Here is a 16528-nt window from a genome sequence, read left to right as displayed (position 1 = left end):
TAAGAGATGGGACACTGACGGGGATCCCATGCCGACACAAATATGCTGGGGGTTTTGCAGTCCTCTTTCTTAGTGACTTTCCTGTGCTTTCCACTGATGTCACAACTGGTTGACTATGACAGTCATTAATGGGTAAAGCTAAGTAGACCTCTGAGTTAATATAGGTGCCTCATTTCTGAACTGAGATTAGAAAGAGAAAATGAACAACTCCCTAGAATACTTAGCATATCCTGCAATTGTTGCTAATCACAGGCAAAGCACAACCTTTAAGAAGAAACTGGATGTCGGCCACCACGTGTCTCACAAGAACAGAGTGGAAGTAGGTAGGTATGGGTCAGAGGGTGCTGGCATCTCGAGGATGCTGACAGGTGCTGTCCTCGTTGGGGCGATGCTAAAAATAAATAAATAAAACAGCTCATGGCTTCAGACTGCAACTGAGCTTCTCGGACACAGCTAATCAATTGATTGGTTTGCCTGGGCTTCTTTCTAAAAGAAAGGACTTGGAAGAGAAGGGAGAGCACATAGCCGTAAGTGGGTAATGATAGAGATACAAAAAAAGATCAATAAAGATTAAAAATACACAAAAGAAAGCAAAAGAAGTTCAGAGGAGCAATTTTATGACTTTAAACTTAATATATACTTTTTAAAAATTAGTACAAGTACATAATTTCATATAGAATTTTTTTTTGTTTCCAATCTGTATGCTGAAATGTTCATGTTTCTTGATGGTTGTTGAATTCATAACAAAAAAGGAAATGTATTTTTAAAAACTGCACTGGGAGACAAGCTAGGTGGCTCAGTAGATAGAGAGCCAGACCTTGGAGATGAGAGATTCTGGGTTCAAATTTGGCCTCAAACATTTCCTAGCTGTGTTTCTGGGTAAGTCACTTATTCTTCTCTGCCTAGACTTTACCACTCTTCTGATTTGGAACCAATACATAGTATTGATTCTAAGACAAAAGGTAAGGGTTTAAAAAAATAGAGGCCCACCTGTGCCCTATTCATTGTATTAGAAGGGCCATTTTGCATCACCCAAGTCATGATAGATAATACCTGGGTGTACTATGAATGTATCATCCCCTGTCATCTGTTCAGCAGCAACAAAGGCCAAGGAATAGGGTTTTTTAAAAACTACTTTAATAAAATGGCACAGTGAGTCATTTTAGAGGAGAACTCAAAGCTCCAGAAGCCTAATGATTGCTTATTTGGTACCTGCCAACAACTCCATTTTGTTGGCATCTTCCATCTCTGTCTGACTCTCCATGACCCCATTGGGGTTTTCCTGGTAGAAGTACCAGAGTAGTATGGAATTTCCTTCTCCAGGTGCGGACATGGGTTAGGTGACTTGCCTAAGCCTAGAGACAGAAGGTCCTAGGTTCAAGTCTGGCCTCAGACACTTCCTAGCTGAGTAACCCTGGGCTTAACTTAACTCCCATTGCCCAACCCTTACCACTTTTCTCCCTTAGAATCAATACTTAGTATTGTTTCTAAGACAAAAAGTTATGGCTAAAAAAAAAAAAAGAAAAACTGCACTGGGGGCTATTAGCCAAGCCATCTTGGATATGAAGGAACAGTGGAGGCCCGGAGATGCCTAATGTGTCCACTTGAGTTCATTCCATAAAGATGGAAACTGAGGCTTTCAACGAAGGGAGAGAAAACAACATGTTAGTGCCCTCATTTCTAGACTTGTGTTGGGTAGAAGTGCGAAAAGATTGGTTTGACAAACACCAAAAATAAGTTTTACTGTGGGAGAGTTTCTTTTTACAGATCCTACCATTTTTGTCATAGCATAGGCAACCTTAAATTGGAAAATTAAATCCAAATTAAATCTTTTGGGCCTTCCAAATAAGTAATCTGGTTCCACCCTTAAACTTTGCCTTAATCTGAAAGGGATAGAGAAGCAGAGTGGCTAACTTAAAGATTGGCATGACTATACAACTTTTGTAATTCTAATCACGATATAACAAATTCACTTGTTTTGGTGTTTTTTTTTTCCTTTTTCTCTAGCTAAGCCTACAGTTGATAACAAGCCTCCAGTGGCACATACCCACCATATTTTAAAATTAAGTAAATTACAGGTATGTGATTTGATTACTCCCAGAATCTCTTCTGTGTCAGCTGAAATAGATAATAAAATCTTAAAGGGATCCCGTTACCCAGAACTTTGCCCATCACCTGCCTAGCCCCAAAACATTTTAGTAAGTGGTCCCTACCCAAATTTCTTCCCCCCTTCTAAAAGCCTGTATTTCCCAACTTTCATTTCCCTCTCCATCAGCCCTTTTCCCTCTGTCAAATAAGAGCCTTTCTCTCCACTTCCCCCTGTTGTCGATACACAAGTCAATGTGTCTCTCCTGAATATGTAGTTCTGCTCATGGGCACAGAAATGATGTACCCATCATGGTGACATTTTTATTACCAGGGTGAACAAAAGAGAATTAATAAAATTGAATATGAAAACAAGCAACTATGTCAAAAAATTGCTGATGCTCAACGTGGTCCCGCTAAGGTGGATTGCTGGAACGAATATTTTTCCAAGAGGTATTATTCTTACTTTTCCTCATGACACTGCTATGAGCCTTTTCTCAATTCCAGAATGGTTCAGCTCTCAGGACCCCTGTTTCCAGTCTCTTCATTAACACCCCATGGCCAGAGCAAGCTTGCTAAAGAAAGGTCTAGCCAAGACTCTGCTGCCTCCAAAAGAGGCTCCCTATCTATTTAAATTTGCCCTTTTAGCAGGGATGAGCCAGGGTCAACTGAAGCCAACTCCAGGGTCGATTGTTAAATTTCCAGGCAACCCATCTACATCTTGGAAATAGCCAAATGCTACAAATCAGGGCATAATTTATTGTCTTGTTGATTGTCTAGACTTAAGAAAGTGCTAGAGAAAAATGTCCAGAGTGCAACAGTAACCTTAAAAGTATGTTGTGGGGCTTGGGGCTTTGTCCACTATGTTACCTAGCTGCGGTCCTGAAGGATCCCCTTTATTTAAAAAATGAGGAAACTGAGACCCAAGAGCTACTCGCCCCAAGGCAACACAGGTTAGAAGTAGCAGAGCTGGCATCTGAGGCATGATAGGAGCATAGAATTAGAGGTAGAAAGCCATCTTGTCCAACTCCATCATTTGACCACATCTTCTAACCGACCTCAGTGCTTTTCCCCATCTCCCTCCAACCTCTGCTGCCTCTTTTTCCTTCAAACCTTCCCTGATCCCCATCCCACCTGCAGCAGAAACGATCTCTCCTTCAGATTTCCCCACAGCATTGAGCTCTTTGATCATATAATCAACTGGCATTTATTAAGCACTTACTATATGTTCAGCCAAGATATAAATGAAACAGCTCCTGTCTTTGAGGAGCTCACATTCTATCAAGAGAGATGACACATACACATAAAAGTACATGCAAAATGGCAATAAAACACGGGTATAATCTCTAACAGACCATTTACCACCTTGGGGAAGGAGGGAGGGAAAGCATCTGAATTGCAAAATGTCAGAAAATAATTTTAAAACATTGTTTCTACATGTAAAAAATGTTTTAAATTTAAGCAAAAAAAAAAAAGTCAGGATCAGGAAGACAGGTAGACGTGGGGACAGAACCAAGAATATTTTGTGTAGAACTGTGGAGCTAAGAAGGAAACAAGGGATTCTAAGAGGCAGTGGTGAAAGTGGCGATGGAACATACAAAGCCACATTAACAAGATGGGTATTTTGGCTCTCATTTCTGTCATCATCTCATCCTCTTTTAAATGGTAGCCTCCCCAAGGACAGAAATGGGGCCATTTCTTCTCTTAACATCTAGTAAAGGGCCTCATGCACTAGAGTAAGTTATTAATAAATGCTTCTTCCACAGAATCCAGTTAGGAGATTCAATCATGACAATCATAGACCTGGTACTGAAGCCAATCTAGTGCAACCTCCTCATTTTACAGATGGGGAAACTGAGGCCCAGGGAGACCAAATGACTTGCCTAAAGTCACATAAGTGGTGGTACCAGAGGTAGACTTGTAAACTCAAGTCTGATCAGAGCAGCCAAAGGAAAGACACCCTTTTATTTTGTCTCATGGGCACCATTTAAATCTGAAAGCATTCTTATACAGAGAAATCTGAAAAGATTCCTATACCACTGGGCTTGGAAGAGAATTGGGCAGCTCCAGTTTTCATTAAGATTCCCTTACTAGGTTTGTGGCCCTGGGCAAATCACTTACCCTGTGCCTCTGTTTCCTTGTCTCTAAAAGAAGGGGTTTGCACCTTTCCCTTCTACCTCTAAATCTATGAACTTCTTTATCAAATGCTGTAGACAAGGAACTTGAACCTAAAACGTCTGACTCCAGAACCAGGGCTTCTTCCACGAAACTCCTTTGTCTCCCTAATTCAGTAAATTAAAAAATACCCCGTTGCTGACTGACGGTTTTCCAAAAAAGAGAATCCCCCTATCATCTAAACGCAGGGCCTCTTGGCACACACATTCCCCAAGAATCTTGCTAATCCAACGAGCATGCAGAGCTCACTGAAGTGGCAGGTGAATCCCTCGAAGGCCGTCCCATCCAGAGATGTCAAACTTCTCCCCTCCTGATTCTGCAGCCCATCCCCGCTAGAGTTTTGTGATTGTTGTTGTTGTTCACTAGCCTTGGTGTTTTGTGGCTTTGTTCTTTTTTCCCCCTCAGCTTAAACAGAGAAACTCGCAACAGGGAACTAGTGAGAATTACTGTGGAGAATCAAGGAATTCTTCGAAGACTTGGAGACCGTAAACCTCACTATGACCGCAGGGCATCTGAGATAGACTGGCAGGCACGTGGGGCAGGCTCATATGTATTTGATTATCTTAGACACACACGTTCCTTCTGGGTTCCAAGGAGGGAAAACCTTTGATAGGACTCCCATGTAGCTGAGTTGAGCAGTCAATGAGATGAAACAGGTCACTGAAAAGGAGGGGAAGGCAAGAAGGGAGGGAGGAAGAGGGAAAGAAACGCGATCACCTCCGAGGACATTCTGGGTGGCTTCCAATAATAGGAGCTTCCTTCAACAATTACCCTGATCCTAAGTTAGAATAGAAAAGGGCTTGGGAAGGTGTGAGCAAACAAGGGATGGAGGGAGCACCAGATTCATTGGCTAGTGGCCCCCCCTGTTGCTTAACAGCACACTCATCAAAGTGCCAAAGCACAACCCCATGCATATTTTTGTGGTGTCGTATCATTATTATTAATGGCACCACACCATGCCACAAGAGAAATGCCACTCGGCATCAGATCTAAATGAGCCACATTGTAAATCTTGGCAGGTCGGTAGATGCCAGTCAGTTACTAAACACTTAGCAGATACCTACTGTGTGCCAGGCACTGTGCTAAGCCCAGGGGAAAGGCAGGTAAAAGTTCCTCCTCTTGAAGAGCTCACAGTCTACTTGGGGAGAGAATAACATGAAAACAGGGAGGATAACTAGTACAGGGAAGGCACTGGAATGAAGGTGGGTGGGAAAGGCCCCCTGTGGCAGGTGGGATTTCAGCGGGGACTCGAAGGAAGCCAGAAAAGCCGCAGCCCCCCCCCCCCCCCCCCCAGCACATAGGCCTGTAGTGGGCCCATTTCCATACCAGCGCTGAATTGGGCTGTCAATACTAGTGCATTGACATCGTTTTTTTTGCCTTTTTCCTTCAAGAATTCCAGACGATATATAAGAAATACCACAAGATATCTTCTGTACAAGAAGGATTAGGTATGTCCCCTGCCCTTCATTCTACACTTTAAAACCCATCGTTTGGCTTTAAAATCCATTCATAAGTCATGAGCTCCATCAATAATGGAGCCTGCAGAAGGCAAGCAGAGAAGGAACCTGGAAAGGGGGGGGTGGCACAGATGAATTCCTGTTGTGAATCCCCGCTGTCCTTTCAGTGAGGCCGAAGTGATAAACATGAGGCCTCCGGGACTGCTCCAAACGTTACCACCATGGCAATTGATGTATTATTATTTGTCATTGGGTCATATGGGCTGGGCAGCAAGGTTGGCTCAGTGCATAGACTCTGGACATGGAGTCAGGAAGACCTGAGTTCAAATCCAGCCTCAGATATTTCCTAGCTGTGTGACCAACCTGGGCAAGGCATTTAACCCGGTTTGCCTCAGTTTCCTCATCTGTCAAATGAGAAGGAAATAGCAAACCACTCTAGTATTTTTGCCAAGAAAACCCAAAGTGGAGAGACAGAGTCAAATGTGACTCAACAATAACATATGGACTAGAGGTCATCTAGTCCAACTCTCGCATTTTACAGTTATGGAAAGTGAGGCCTAAGAGTAATGAGGTTGACCGAGGTTATGGAGGTTAGTTAGTAAGGTAGAATTTGAACCCAGGTCCTCCATCTCCAGAGCCACTATTCTTTCATTATTAGCAGTAATTAAATATTAGGAGAAAAGAAACAGATCGATAATCATGAATGTCATCATAATGGATATTTTCCTGATGCTTTCAGGTTTCCAAAGCAATATATGTACATATATTTCATATTTTAAATAGACATATAAATTATAGATTTGTGATGGAATATTATTATGTCATAAGAAAAGATGAGTTGTTTAATTTTAAAAAAACATGGAGGGGACAGCTACATGGCTCAGTGGATAACAGAACCAGGCCCCAAAGTCCTGGGTTTAAATCTGGCCTCAGATACTTCCTAGCTGTGTGACCCTGGGCAAGTCATGTAACCCCCATTGCCTAGCCCTTACCACTCTTCTACTTTGGATCCAATATTCAGTATTGATTTTAAAATAGAAGGTAAGGATTTAAAAAGTGAAATAAGTAGAACCAAGAGAGCATTATATACAGCTATAGAATTAATATTTAAAGAATAACTTGTAAATGCCCACCTCAAGGAAAGAACTGATAAACAGAAACATGAAAGGTATAGTTTATATATACCTTTTTTTGGTCAAGTGCCTTATTTTAATGTAACCAACAAATGAATTTTTTTTTTTATTATTCAAACCTCACAACAACCCCAGGGAGTACAAGTTCTATAAAATAAAAAAAAAGGAAACCAAGGTTCAGAGACATCAACTGGCTTTCTGACAGTCACACATAAGTATTAGAGGTGGGCTAGGAATCCAGATGGTCTTTACCTCAAGGCCAGCATGCCACAAATAGTTTTTATTGTCCTATATATAATTAATGATTCTCTCTCTCTCTCTCTTTCTCTCTCTCTCTCTCTCTCTCTCTCTCTCTCTCTCTCTCTCTCTCTCTCTCTCTCTCTCTCTCTCTCTCTCTCTCTCTCTCTCTCTGTCTCTCTCTCCTCTCAACCCATCCTCTTCCCCCTTTCATACTCTTAATAACTAAAAGAAAAATCAGCATGGGGAAATAAAACCCAAAGGAGGCTTGGTGATCTCAAGTCAACTTGGAATATCATGGAACTCCTAAATGGATAAATGACTGGATCTTTGGAAGCTACAATAAAACTTGCCACACGAAATGAGTAAGTTACATTATATTCCTCATCTGAATCTAGAGACAGAAATGGAGCCTGCCGCCAGAAAAAAAAAGATGCAAGCACATTTTTTTATTTTTTTTAAACAAAGGACATTTCCACACTCAGACCTTATCACCCTTTTTAGACATAGACTAAAAACAAAAAGAAAAAGGTGATCATCAAGCTACAAGTTGATTTCTCCGCCCAAAATAATCATGTGACAAAACCAAGGTTAAAAAAACAACAACACGTGGAACCGATGTCATTTTTTTATTCTGTCGATATACAAAATTGGGAAAAGAACCTCTCGTTTAAAATCCCAGTACACAGAACAAGGAGGTCCGCTCGCATCTGCCCGCAGCAACAGTGAAATACTCTACTAACTTTGACGAAAATGTATCACTGAGAAATCATTGTATGTATCATTGTAAAATTGAGGCCACAATGCATAGATTTTCTTGCTGATCCTACAGGTTGGCGCAAGTGACTTTTAGAGAGAAGAGATGCTTTGACATCCCCTTATTTATTTACAGGGTATACAAATGACTGTCTTTTGCATGTTATTGACTTTGTGATGCAGAAATATTCTTCCTTGTTCATTGGCTCAGAACTCTATCTCTCGAGGATGGGAGCTGTACTTATTCCTAAAAAGAATTCCATAGTTATTAAAGATATTTCTATGAGATACTATTTCTGGGTATGTGGTCGCCCGCTCATGCCCTCTAGGCTGTGCCTGGGCTAAACTGGTAGTTGCAAAACTGGATTCCAAATGAATGTCTTGAATGTAACATGCCTGCATTCGGGCATGCAGGGGGAAAAGCATGGTTCGTGCCTACCCAGCATGGTAGAGTACGGCACGGTCTATCGGGGTCATTCTCTTACGTTAACTTGACTCCTGTGGACCACAAGGTTACCTCTCCTCCCCCAACATCTCCTAGCGGTCTCCCCGCGTGGATGGCAAGTAGAAGGATCAGTTGCCGTGTAAAAGGTGGCATGGTATGGTACAGAAAGGGTCAACTCAAAGAGAAACGGGCCAGAGAGGCCCCAAGAATCCCAGGCACAGTGACTCGAAACCAGGGGTCCCATTATCTGGGCTCTGTTGTGTTTTTATTTATTTTGTTAAATATTTCCTGATTTCATTTTCATCTGGTTTGGCCCAGTGTTTTGGGCCACATGGGCAGCTGGCCTCCCACAGGACACTTCTGGCAGAGCAGATACAGAGCTCTGGTCTCACTTTTGTAACTTAGTTATTTCAGTCACATCCAATTCTTCATGACTCCATTTAGGGTTTTCTTAGCAAAGACACTGGAGTGGATTGCCATTGCCTTCTCCCAAGGATTTTATAGATGAGGAAACGGAGGCCAACAGGCTAAGTGACTCATTCAGGGTCACACAGCTAGGATGCTAGATTTGAATGCAGTTCTTCCTGCCTCCAGGGTTGGTGCTCTACCCAATGTGTTGCCTAGCTAGCTGCTCCCGGGATCATGATTAATCTCTTAGGTTGTCCATGATCCCAGCCAACTCTTTAAGTCTATTTTCTCCACCTCCATCCAGGATAGTAACAGCCAAGGGTATACTGAGAAATGTTTAACAACCTGCTCTTGAGAAGAAAAAAAAATATGCTCAGGACATCCTTTTTTTTTTTTAAAGTCTCTTTCTGGCTTAGTAACAATGCTTGAGACAGAAGGGCAAAAGCTATCGATTGAGGTTAAGTAACTTGGAGTCACACAGCAAGGAAGTGTCTGAAGTTAGATTTGAACCCAGGACCTCCCTACTCCAGGCCTGTCACTCTTATCATCCACAGAACACAGCTTAACCTGATTTATTACCATTTCCTTCATCCAGTTCTTAAGTCTAGCTGATTTCAAAACAAAACAAAACAGTAAATTAAGCAAATACTGTACTATTTGCCAATTTCCAAGGTGGAAATGTTCACTCTCAAAATTTGCCATTCAGGTACAGCAAGACCCCTGAAACAATCAACATTTCTGTAGTACTTTACCTGTGTTTTCTGTCTCATCTGATCTTCCCAACATGAAGTTAAAAAGCTACTCTTCCCCCATTTTAGGGATGAGGAAGCTGAGACTGAGAAAAGGGAGATGATCCATTTCCCTGGTGTGTTTCCACAGCCAGGAAGTGTCCTACGAGGCATAGAGGGAGGGACCTTAGAGGTTCTTGTAGCCCAGTCCCTGGTTCCCCTTTTGTTGGACAGATCAAGAAACTGAGGCCCATGAGAGGTTACTCTTTGTCCCCCAGGTCACACACATTGGCAGAGCCCAGATTTGACCCCAGATCCCTCCAATTCTAAATCAAGTATTCTATTCACTTTGCCTTCTCACAAGAAAAAAAAATTATAAACATTTATATATTATTTATATATATATTCATATATATTATATATATTTATATATATATAAATTATAAACAATTTATAAACATTTGCATTTGGCAAAGTTGATTTCTTTGAGGTCTTTTAAGTCACAAACATTTAAAAAGAAAAGAAAGTAACATCTTGGTTATTTGGCATCCTCCATCATGCCCCACATAATTGAGAGCCCCCCAAGTGTTCAATTCATTTTGTTCAGTTCAACAAATGCTGAGTTAAAATACTTTGTATATGTTACAAAGGGGCAGCTATGGAGGCACAGTGGACAGAGCATCAAATCTGGAGTCAGGAAATCCTAGATTCAACTGTGACTTCAGACACTTTCTAGCTGTATGACCCTGGGAAAGTAATTTCACCCCAGTTGCCTAGCGCTTGCCAGTCTTCTGTCTTAGAATTAATATCTAAGACAGAAAGCAAAGGTTTAAAAAAAAAAGCTTCCAAAGAGGTAAAAGGGATGAGTATGAGAATGTGCCTGGGATACGTGAGTTTGGGTGTGGTTCTGTTGCCAAGGTCCACTTGGGAGCCCTGAATCTAAATCTACTTCTTGGCTATATAGAGGGGTTAGGTTTTAGCCCCAGGTCTCTAGTCTGTCTCAACAAGTAAGGCATGAGATCATAGGGTGCTATATCTTCCTGATAACTCTTCTGCCTTTGAAAGAAGGACCAGGGTGTCCCCTCCAGGGTTTTCTAATTCACATACCTAATAATACCCAAACTGTGGCAGAGAAGACTTTTAAGAAAACGAGCTACTTTATTTGTGATGGCAAAGAGCTGGGAACAACCTGAACCATCCAACTGTTAGAGAACAACGGGAGGGACACACTGTGATACATATTGAATAATATACTGCCATGAAAAAATGACCAGTATGAGGGACATAAGGAAATTTGGAAAGACTTATACAAAGTACAAAAAGCCAATGCTATAGCAAAAAGGAGAGCAGTATATACTCTAATTATCAGAAAGGAAAAATATTTCTATAAATACAGAGAAAGAATGAATCAATAGTACAGAGCATACAGAGGGGGAACCTAATAAAGTGGGTTTGGCTATACGTGTATAAATTCATTTTTAAGTGAAAAGCATTGTAAATGTATTTGTAAGTGTATTTATATTTGTCTTTTGTCCTTTTTAAAAGTTACAAGTGCATAATAAACTGTTTAAATAAATAATTTTTAAAAAATAACCAGGCTCCAAAAAAGAGACTATGCTATTTTAGGATTTTTTTTATAAAATGCTAGGGGAAAAAAGCTTACATTTTTAGAGGCAACAAAACAAAGACACTACATTTAATGCATTGTCTCTTCATGTGTATTAATGCATATCTGTCAAAAACAAAAGTTAGCTCATTTGATAATTGTGTAAAGATAAGGAAGATAGAGTTGGAGGAAGAAGAACCAAGAAAACATTACACACAGTGACCACAAGTAAAGAACGAGACAACACAAAACACTACAAGACATCAAGATTCAGATCAATGTCATACAACCGGTCCTGACTCCAGAGGACCAGTGATGAAACACACCTGCTTGCTCCTCTTTTAGAGAGGAAATATTAAACTACAGGTGTAGAAAGAGGCATACACTGCCTCAGATGCCCAACGTGTGGGTTCTGTCAGAGTGACGGGTATTGGGAAGTGGTGGCACTTGGACAAAAACATCAATAAGACATTTTAAAAACTGAGAATTTAGCAGAAAATAACTTGTGGTTAAAAATTAAAAAACAAACAAACCAGTAATGTGTTTTAGGATCTGAGGTCTAAATGGCACTCTTAACAAAAACATCAATAAAACATTTTAGAATTGAGACTATATCAGAAAATGACTTGGTTAAAGATTTTAAAATGCAAACCAGTAACAGCTGTTTTTGGATCTGAGCCATATATAGATGTCTCACCACCTTGGCAGCAATAGACTATAAGAACTAGAAATCCAGTGCAGCATTTTCTTCTCATCACACACAAAGAAACTGCAGGAAATCTCTTCTTTCCTGGAAAATTGTCTGGAATAAGGTAGTCCTGTTAAGCATGTTGGAGAGAGGGGCAGATGGGATAGCAGCTTGCAAAACCCAGATCAAACAGATAGATGCTGCCCAAGCTAGGTCACTGTTATATCCAGCCACAATGCATGATGGGGCTGGACAGGCCTGGCTGAAATGAGAGTTGTTTTGGTCCTAATCCAGCAGCTTGTGGAGAGAAGAGTACAACCTAAGTAATAAGGAAGACCCCTTGCTAGGAGGAGATACTTAAAGGGGCTGTTAGGATAATTACCTTTTCCTCTGGTTCAGTTTACTTTTATCAGCCAACTGAGGTCCATTTGGGATTCTTATGAGTAAAGGGGCCAAAAATGTTTGCCCCTGTGTTGGTTTCCAGGCCCTTTATTTCAGTCTTAGCATTGATGAGAAGGATCCAACAATATCTGACTTATTTTTTGGCAGACACAGTTATGAGTATTCAGTCAAGAACTCAAAAGTGAGAGAGGAAATACTAATGAGAAGTCAAAAAAAAAAAAGAAAAAAGGTCACAAAGTCCATACTCTCAAGATTAACTCATGTGTTTTAGGTAGGATCATAGATTTAGAAGTCAGAAAGTGTTTTAGAGGTCATCTAGTCTCCACCCCAAGCTTAGAGGCCCAGAGTGACTTGTCCAAGGTCAAATAGATAATGGCAGAGGCAAGATCTAAATCCAAGTTGCTCTGATTTAAATCCTGCCCCTGTTCCACTGGACCATGATGACTCCATTGGGTCAGAGAGTCCCTGGGCTCTCGTCCTGACTCTTATTTATACATTAGGCATGACCCTACCAACTTTGGGGAGGGAGGACACAGAAAATATAATTCTAAAAATCATGGCTGGCCAGAACCAGTTAGGGTAGGACAAAGAGCCCATGACAAGAGAAGTGGATGTAAACCACCCTAATTGCAAGATTGACCAAAGCCTTGAACCAACAATTCCTGGACATTTCTTTAGTAAAGGAACTCCCAGGTGAAGGGTCTTCCTCTATCAATGCAGCTCGGTAGCTTCTCTAGAACTTCAAGCCTTTAAGAATTCTTGCTTCAAGGACTGAGAGGTCTAGAGACTTGCCCCTGAGTCAGAAATGGGACAGAATCCAGGTCTTTCTCCCTTCAAGGCTGGCTCTCTCTACATTATGCCATGCTGCTTCTCTGTGTGGCTTAGTAAGAGGGAAATATGTAGTACTTTTTATTAAGACATCCAATCAAAATAAAGTTTTCTTATTGAAAGGGCAAGAGGGATGCCTCTTTAATTATGTAGAAAATTGACTCGTGAGAAACACCTCTTTTCCTGATAATGTTGAATAAATGAAGGGTGACCTTATTTTCAAGGCTTAAAGATCTCATGGCAAACCTAATTAGTGTAATTAAAGTCTCCAAATTAATTAGGTCTCTGAAACTCGAACACAGACAGCTTCTAAACTTTGGTACAAGGCATCAGTGTCAACTTCTGTCTTTTATATTTTCACGACGAAAACATGTTCTTAGAACACCTTCATCCCCAGTGATTTCCCTGATCCAAAGGGGGCAGGGTTTGAATGAAAAAAAAAAAAAAAGCAAAACTATTATTTCCCACCTATAAATTTCTTCTGTACAAAGCGTGGATGATGGCAGACGTAGGTCCACGATTGAATTACCTGACCCAGCTGACTGGGACCCAGTGAGAGTCTTTACTCAGCTTCTCTAAGATACCTTTGAGTTCACTGTATGTACTCTGGAGATCCTCCTTCACCAAGACTGCATCCACCACGTGGCCATAATGCTGGTCTATGAAGGCTGCCGAGGAGAGCATCTCTTGTTGTTCCTCACTCTGTAAAGGGACGAGCCATTATGTTGGGACAAGGAAGAAACAAACCATAATAATGATCACTGCTAGCATCCTCACAACCCTGAGAAGTAGGTGCTCTTATTATCTTTGTTGTACAGCTTAAGAAACTGAGGCAGACAGGTTAATGAACTTAACCAAGATCAGACATTGAAAAAGAGACTCAGGTTGGATTTGAACTCAGATTTTACTGGCTCCCTGTTCAGCATTCTATCCGTTACACCACCTAGAGACTAGAAAAATCTATTGTACAAAAGCTATGAGGATTCAGTGCCAGACAGCATTCCCTCTTTATTTTTTTTTAAACCCTTACTTTCAGTCTTAGAATGAATACTAAGTATCGGCTCTAAGGTAGAAGAGTGGTAAGGGCTGGGCAATGGGGAAACCAAGGCTGTTTTTTTTACAGATGGGGAAACTGAGGCAGGGTTCAGAGACTTCCACAGGGTCACCCAGCTAAGACATGTCTGAGACCAGATTTTGACCCAGGTCCTCCTGACTCTGGGCCTGGCCCCACTGAGCCACCTTGCTGCCCCTCAGTTTTCTTTATAAATTATTAGAGTAGGAGATTTCTGAGGTGCCTCCAAACCCTAGAAAAGATGAATATGACTAAGCATGAGAATTCATGTACAGTGTTTAGAGTTGTAATCAAATAAAAATTACCAAGTTATTTACCTAAATTGGGCACAGATGCCCAGCATTTGGTAAAGTGCTGAGGATTACAAAGAAATGCAAAAAAAAAATGGTTCTTGCTCTCAAGGATCTCACAGTGTAATGGAGAATAGAGCTTATAAATAATTATGTACAAAGTCTACACCAGAAAAAAAATGGAGGTAGTCTTGGCATGTGGAGGAGGAATGTTAGTTATATGGTGGAGGAAATAGAGTGCCAGGCCTGAAGTCAGGAAGACTCATCTTTATGAGTTCAAATCCACCCTCAAACACTTCCTAGCTGTGTGGCCCTGGGCAAGTCACTTAACTCTGCCTCAGTTTCCCCATATGTAAAACGAGTTGGAGAAAGAAATAGCAAACTACTCCAGTGTCTTTGCCCAGAAAACTCCAAATGGGACCGTGAAGAGTCAGAGATGCCTGGAATGACTCAATGACAAACAAAATGGAGCTGGATAAGATATCCCTGGAGAGCCTTTCCAGCCCTAAATCTATGATATTTGTCCCATGACAACCTGACATAATTAGTGTAATGTATAACTCTTCATCCAGACATTTATTGGGCTGCCACTCTGCTCCAAGCAATGTGCTAGGCATTGTTATGGTTGTAGAGATGGTAAAGGTCCAGTCTCTGTCCTCAAAGAGTTTACATCTAAGAATATCATGCCCCTAGGGTCATTATAAAAGGCAGCTAGGTGGTGCAGTAGACAGAGTGGAAGACATGAATTCAAATCATGCCTTAGGCATTTACTAGCTCTGTGACCCTGAGCAAGTCACTTAGCTCTGTTTGCCTTAGTTTCCTCTTCTTCAGAATGAGCTGGAGAAGGAAATGGCAAACCACTCCTGTATCTTTGCCAAGAAAACTCCAAATGGGGTAGCAAAGAGTTGGACTTTATTTTTAAAAATGACTCAATGACAACATAACATATATAGAGACAGATTTGGTTAATAGTTAAAGAATTGAACTCAAAGTTAGGAAGACCTGAGTTCAAGTTCTACCCCTGACATAAAATTACTGTGTGACCCCAGGCAAGCCATTTAAACTTCTCAATGATCTTGGCAATTTCTAAGGATGTTCTTAATCTGGGAATTGTCAACTTATTATTTTGATAACTATATTTCAATATAATGGAATTCTTTTGTGAGCCTATATATTTTATTTTATGTATTTGGAAACATTTTTCTGAGAATGGGTCCATAGACTTTGCCAGACTGCCCACAGGGCCTGTAATGCAAAAAAAAGAAAGAAGAAAGAAAGAAAGAAAGAAAGAAAGAAAGAAAGAAAGAAAGAAAGAAAGAAAGAAAGAAAGAAAGAAAGAAAGAAAGAAAGAAAGAAAGAAAGAAAGAAAGAAAGAAAGAAAGAAAGAAAGAAAGAAAGAAAGAAAGAAAGAAAGAAAGAAAGAAAGAAAGAAAGAAAGAAAGAAAGAAAGAAAAAGGGACTAAGATCCCCTGATCTAAGATAAAGAGAAAAGAAAGTACTAACCTATATAGGCAGAAGGATTTTCTTTATCAGGGAGTTCCATAGGCCAGTGAAATCTCAGTGAAATTCCTATAACATACACATAATTCAGACTCTAAGTTCAGTGGAGAAGGGTCAGGACCAAAGTCAGGACCAGGACTTTGACTTTTGAGTCTCTTTTTTCATAAAGACATGGAGATCCACTCGCCTATCAAGTCTAAGAGCCTGGCCACATCTTGCCAAAGAAACTGTTCTATTAATTTTAGTAGGCACACTTTAAGAATATGAGATTTCCTGGCTGACAGATAATAAAATTGTAAAATTGTTAAAGCTGGATTCTTCTCCTCTGCCATTTTACAGATAAGGAAACTGAGAAACAGAGAGGTTTTCACTTGCCTAAGGTCACACAGGTAACATTGGTAGGAAAAAATATCAGATGGCTAAACTGATTCAAAGCAATTGAACACATCAGCATTCATTCCTTTATGGTAAAATGTTGCCCCTCCCTTTTGTAGGGCAGCAGCTGCCTGGTTGGGAGAAAAGAATTTCATCAATACTTCAGGTTTTCATGGTTTCAATTTAATTATCTATGCATACAACTCCCCCATCATTCTCTGCAGCCCCGGTCTCTTTTCTGAGCTCTAGTCCTACCATTTCACCATTTCAAACTGGATGTTCCATAGACATATCTAACTGAAACACATTAGAAACAGAATTCATGACTGTTACTGATGAGGGC

The 16528-nt window shown here is 40.6% G+C and overlaps 1 protein-coding gene across 1 annotated transcript; it reads left to right on the top strand.

The window, feature by feature from the left end:
• The first annotated feature begins 19 nt into the window (after positions 1-19).
• CFAP97D1 (CFAP97 domain containing 1) lies at positions 20-8131 on the top strand. Its single transcript, XM_007482132.3, has 6 exons — positions 20-323; positions 2008-2078; positions 2420-2538; positions 4666-4789; positions 5652-5708; positions 7320-8131. Exons 1-5 carry the CDS (start codon positions 200-202, stop codon positions 5706-5708), a joined length of 495 nt encoding a protein of 164 aa, XP_007482194.1. The 5' UTR covers positions 20-199; the 3' UTR covers positions 7320-8131.
• Positions 8132-16528: the final 8397 nt, after the last annotated feature.

Source organism: Monodelphis domestica, chromosome 2 (genome assembly GCF_027887165.1).
Source record: "Monodelphis domestica isolate mMonDom1 chromosome 2, mMonDom1.pri, whole genome shotgun sequence".
Lineage (NCBI taxonomy): Eukaryota > Metazoa > Chordata > Mammalia > Didelphimorphia > Didelphidae > Monodelphis > Monodelphis domestica.
The sequence above is the reverse complement of the archived record's forward strand: the minus strand, read 5'-3'. Positions and strand labels throughout refer to the sequence as shown.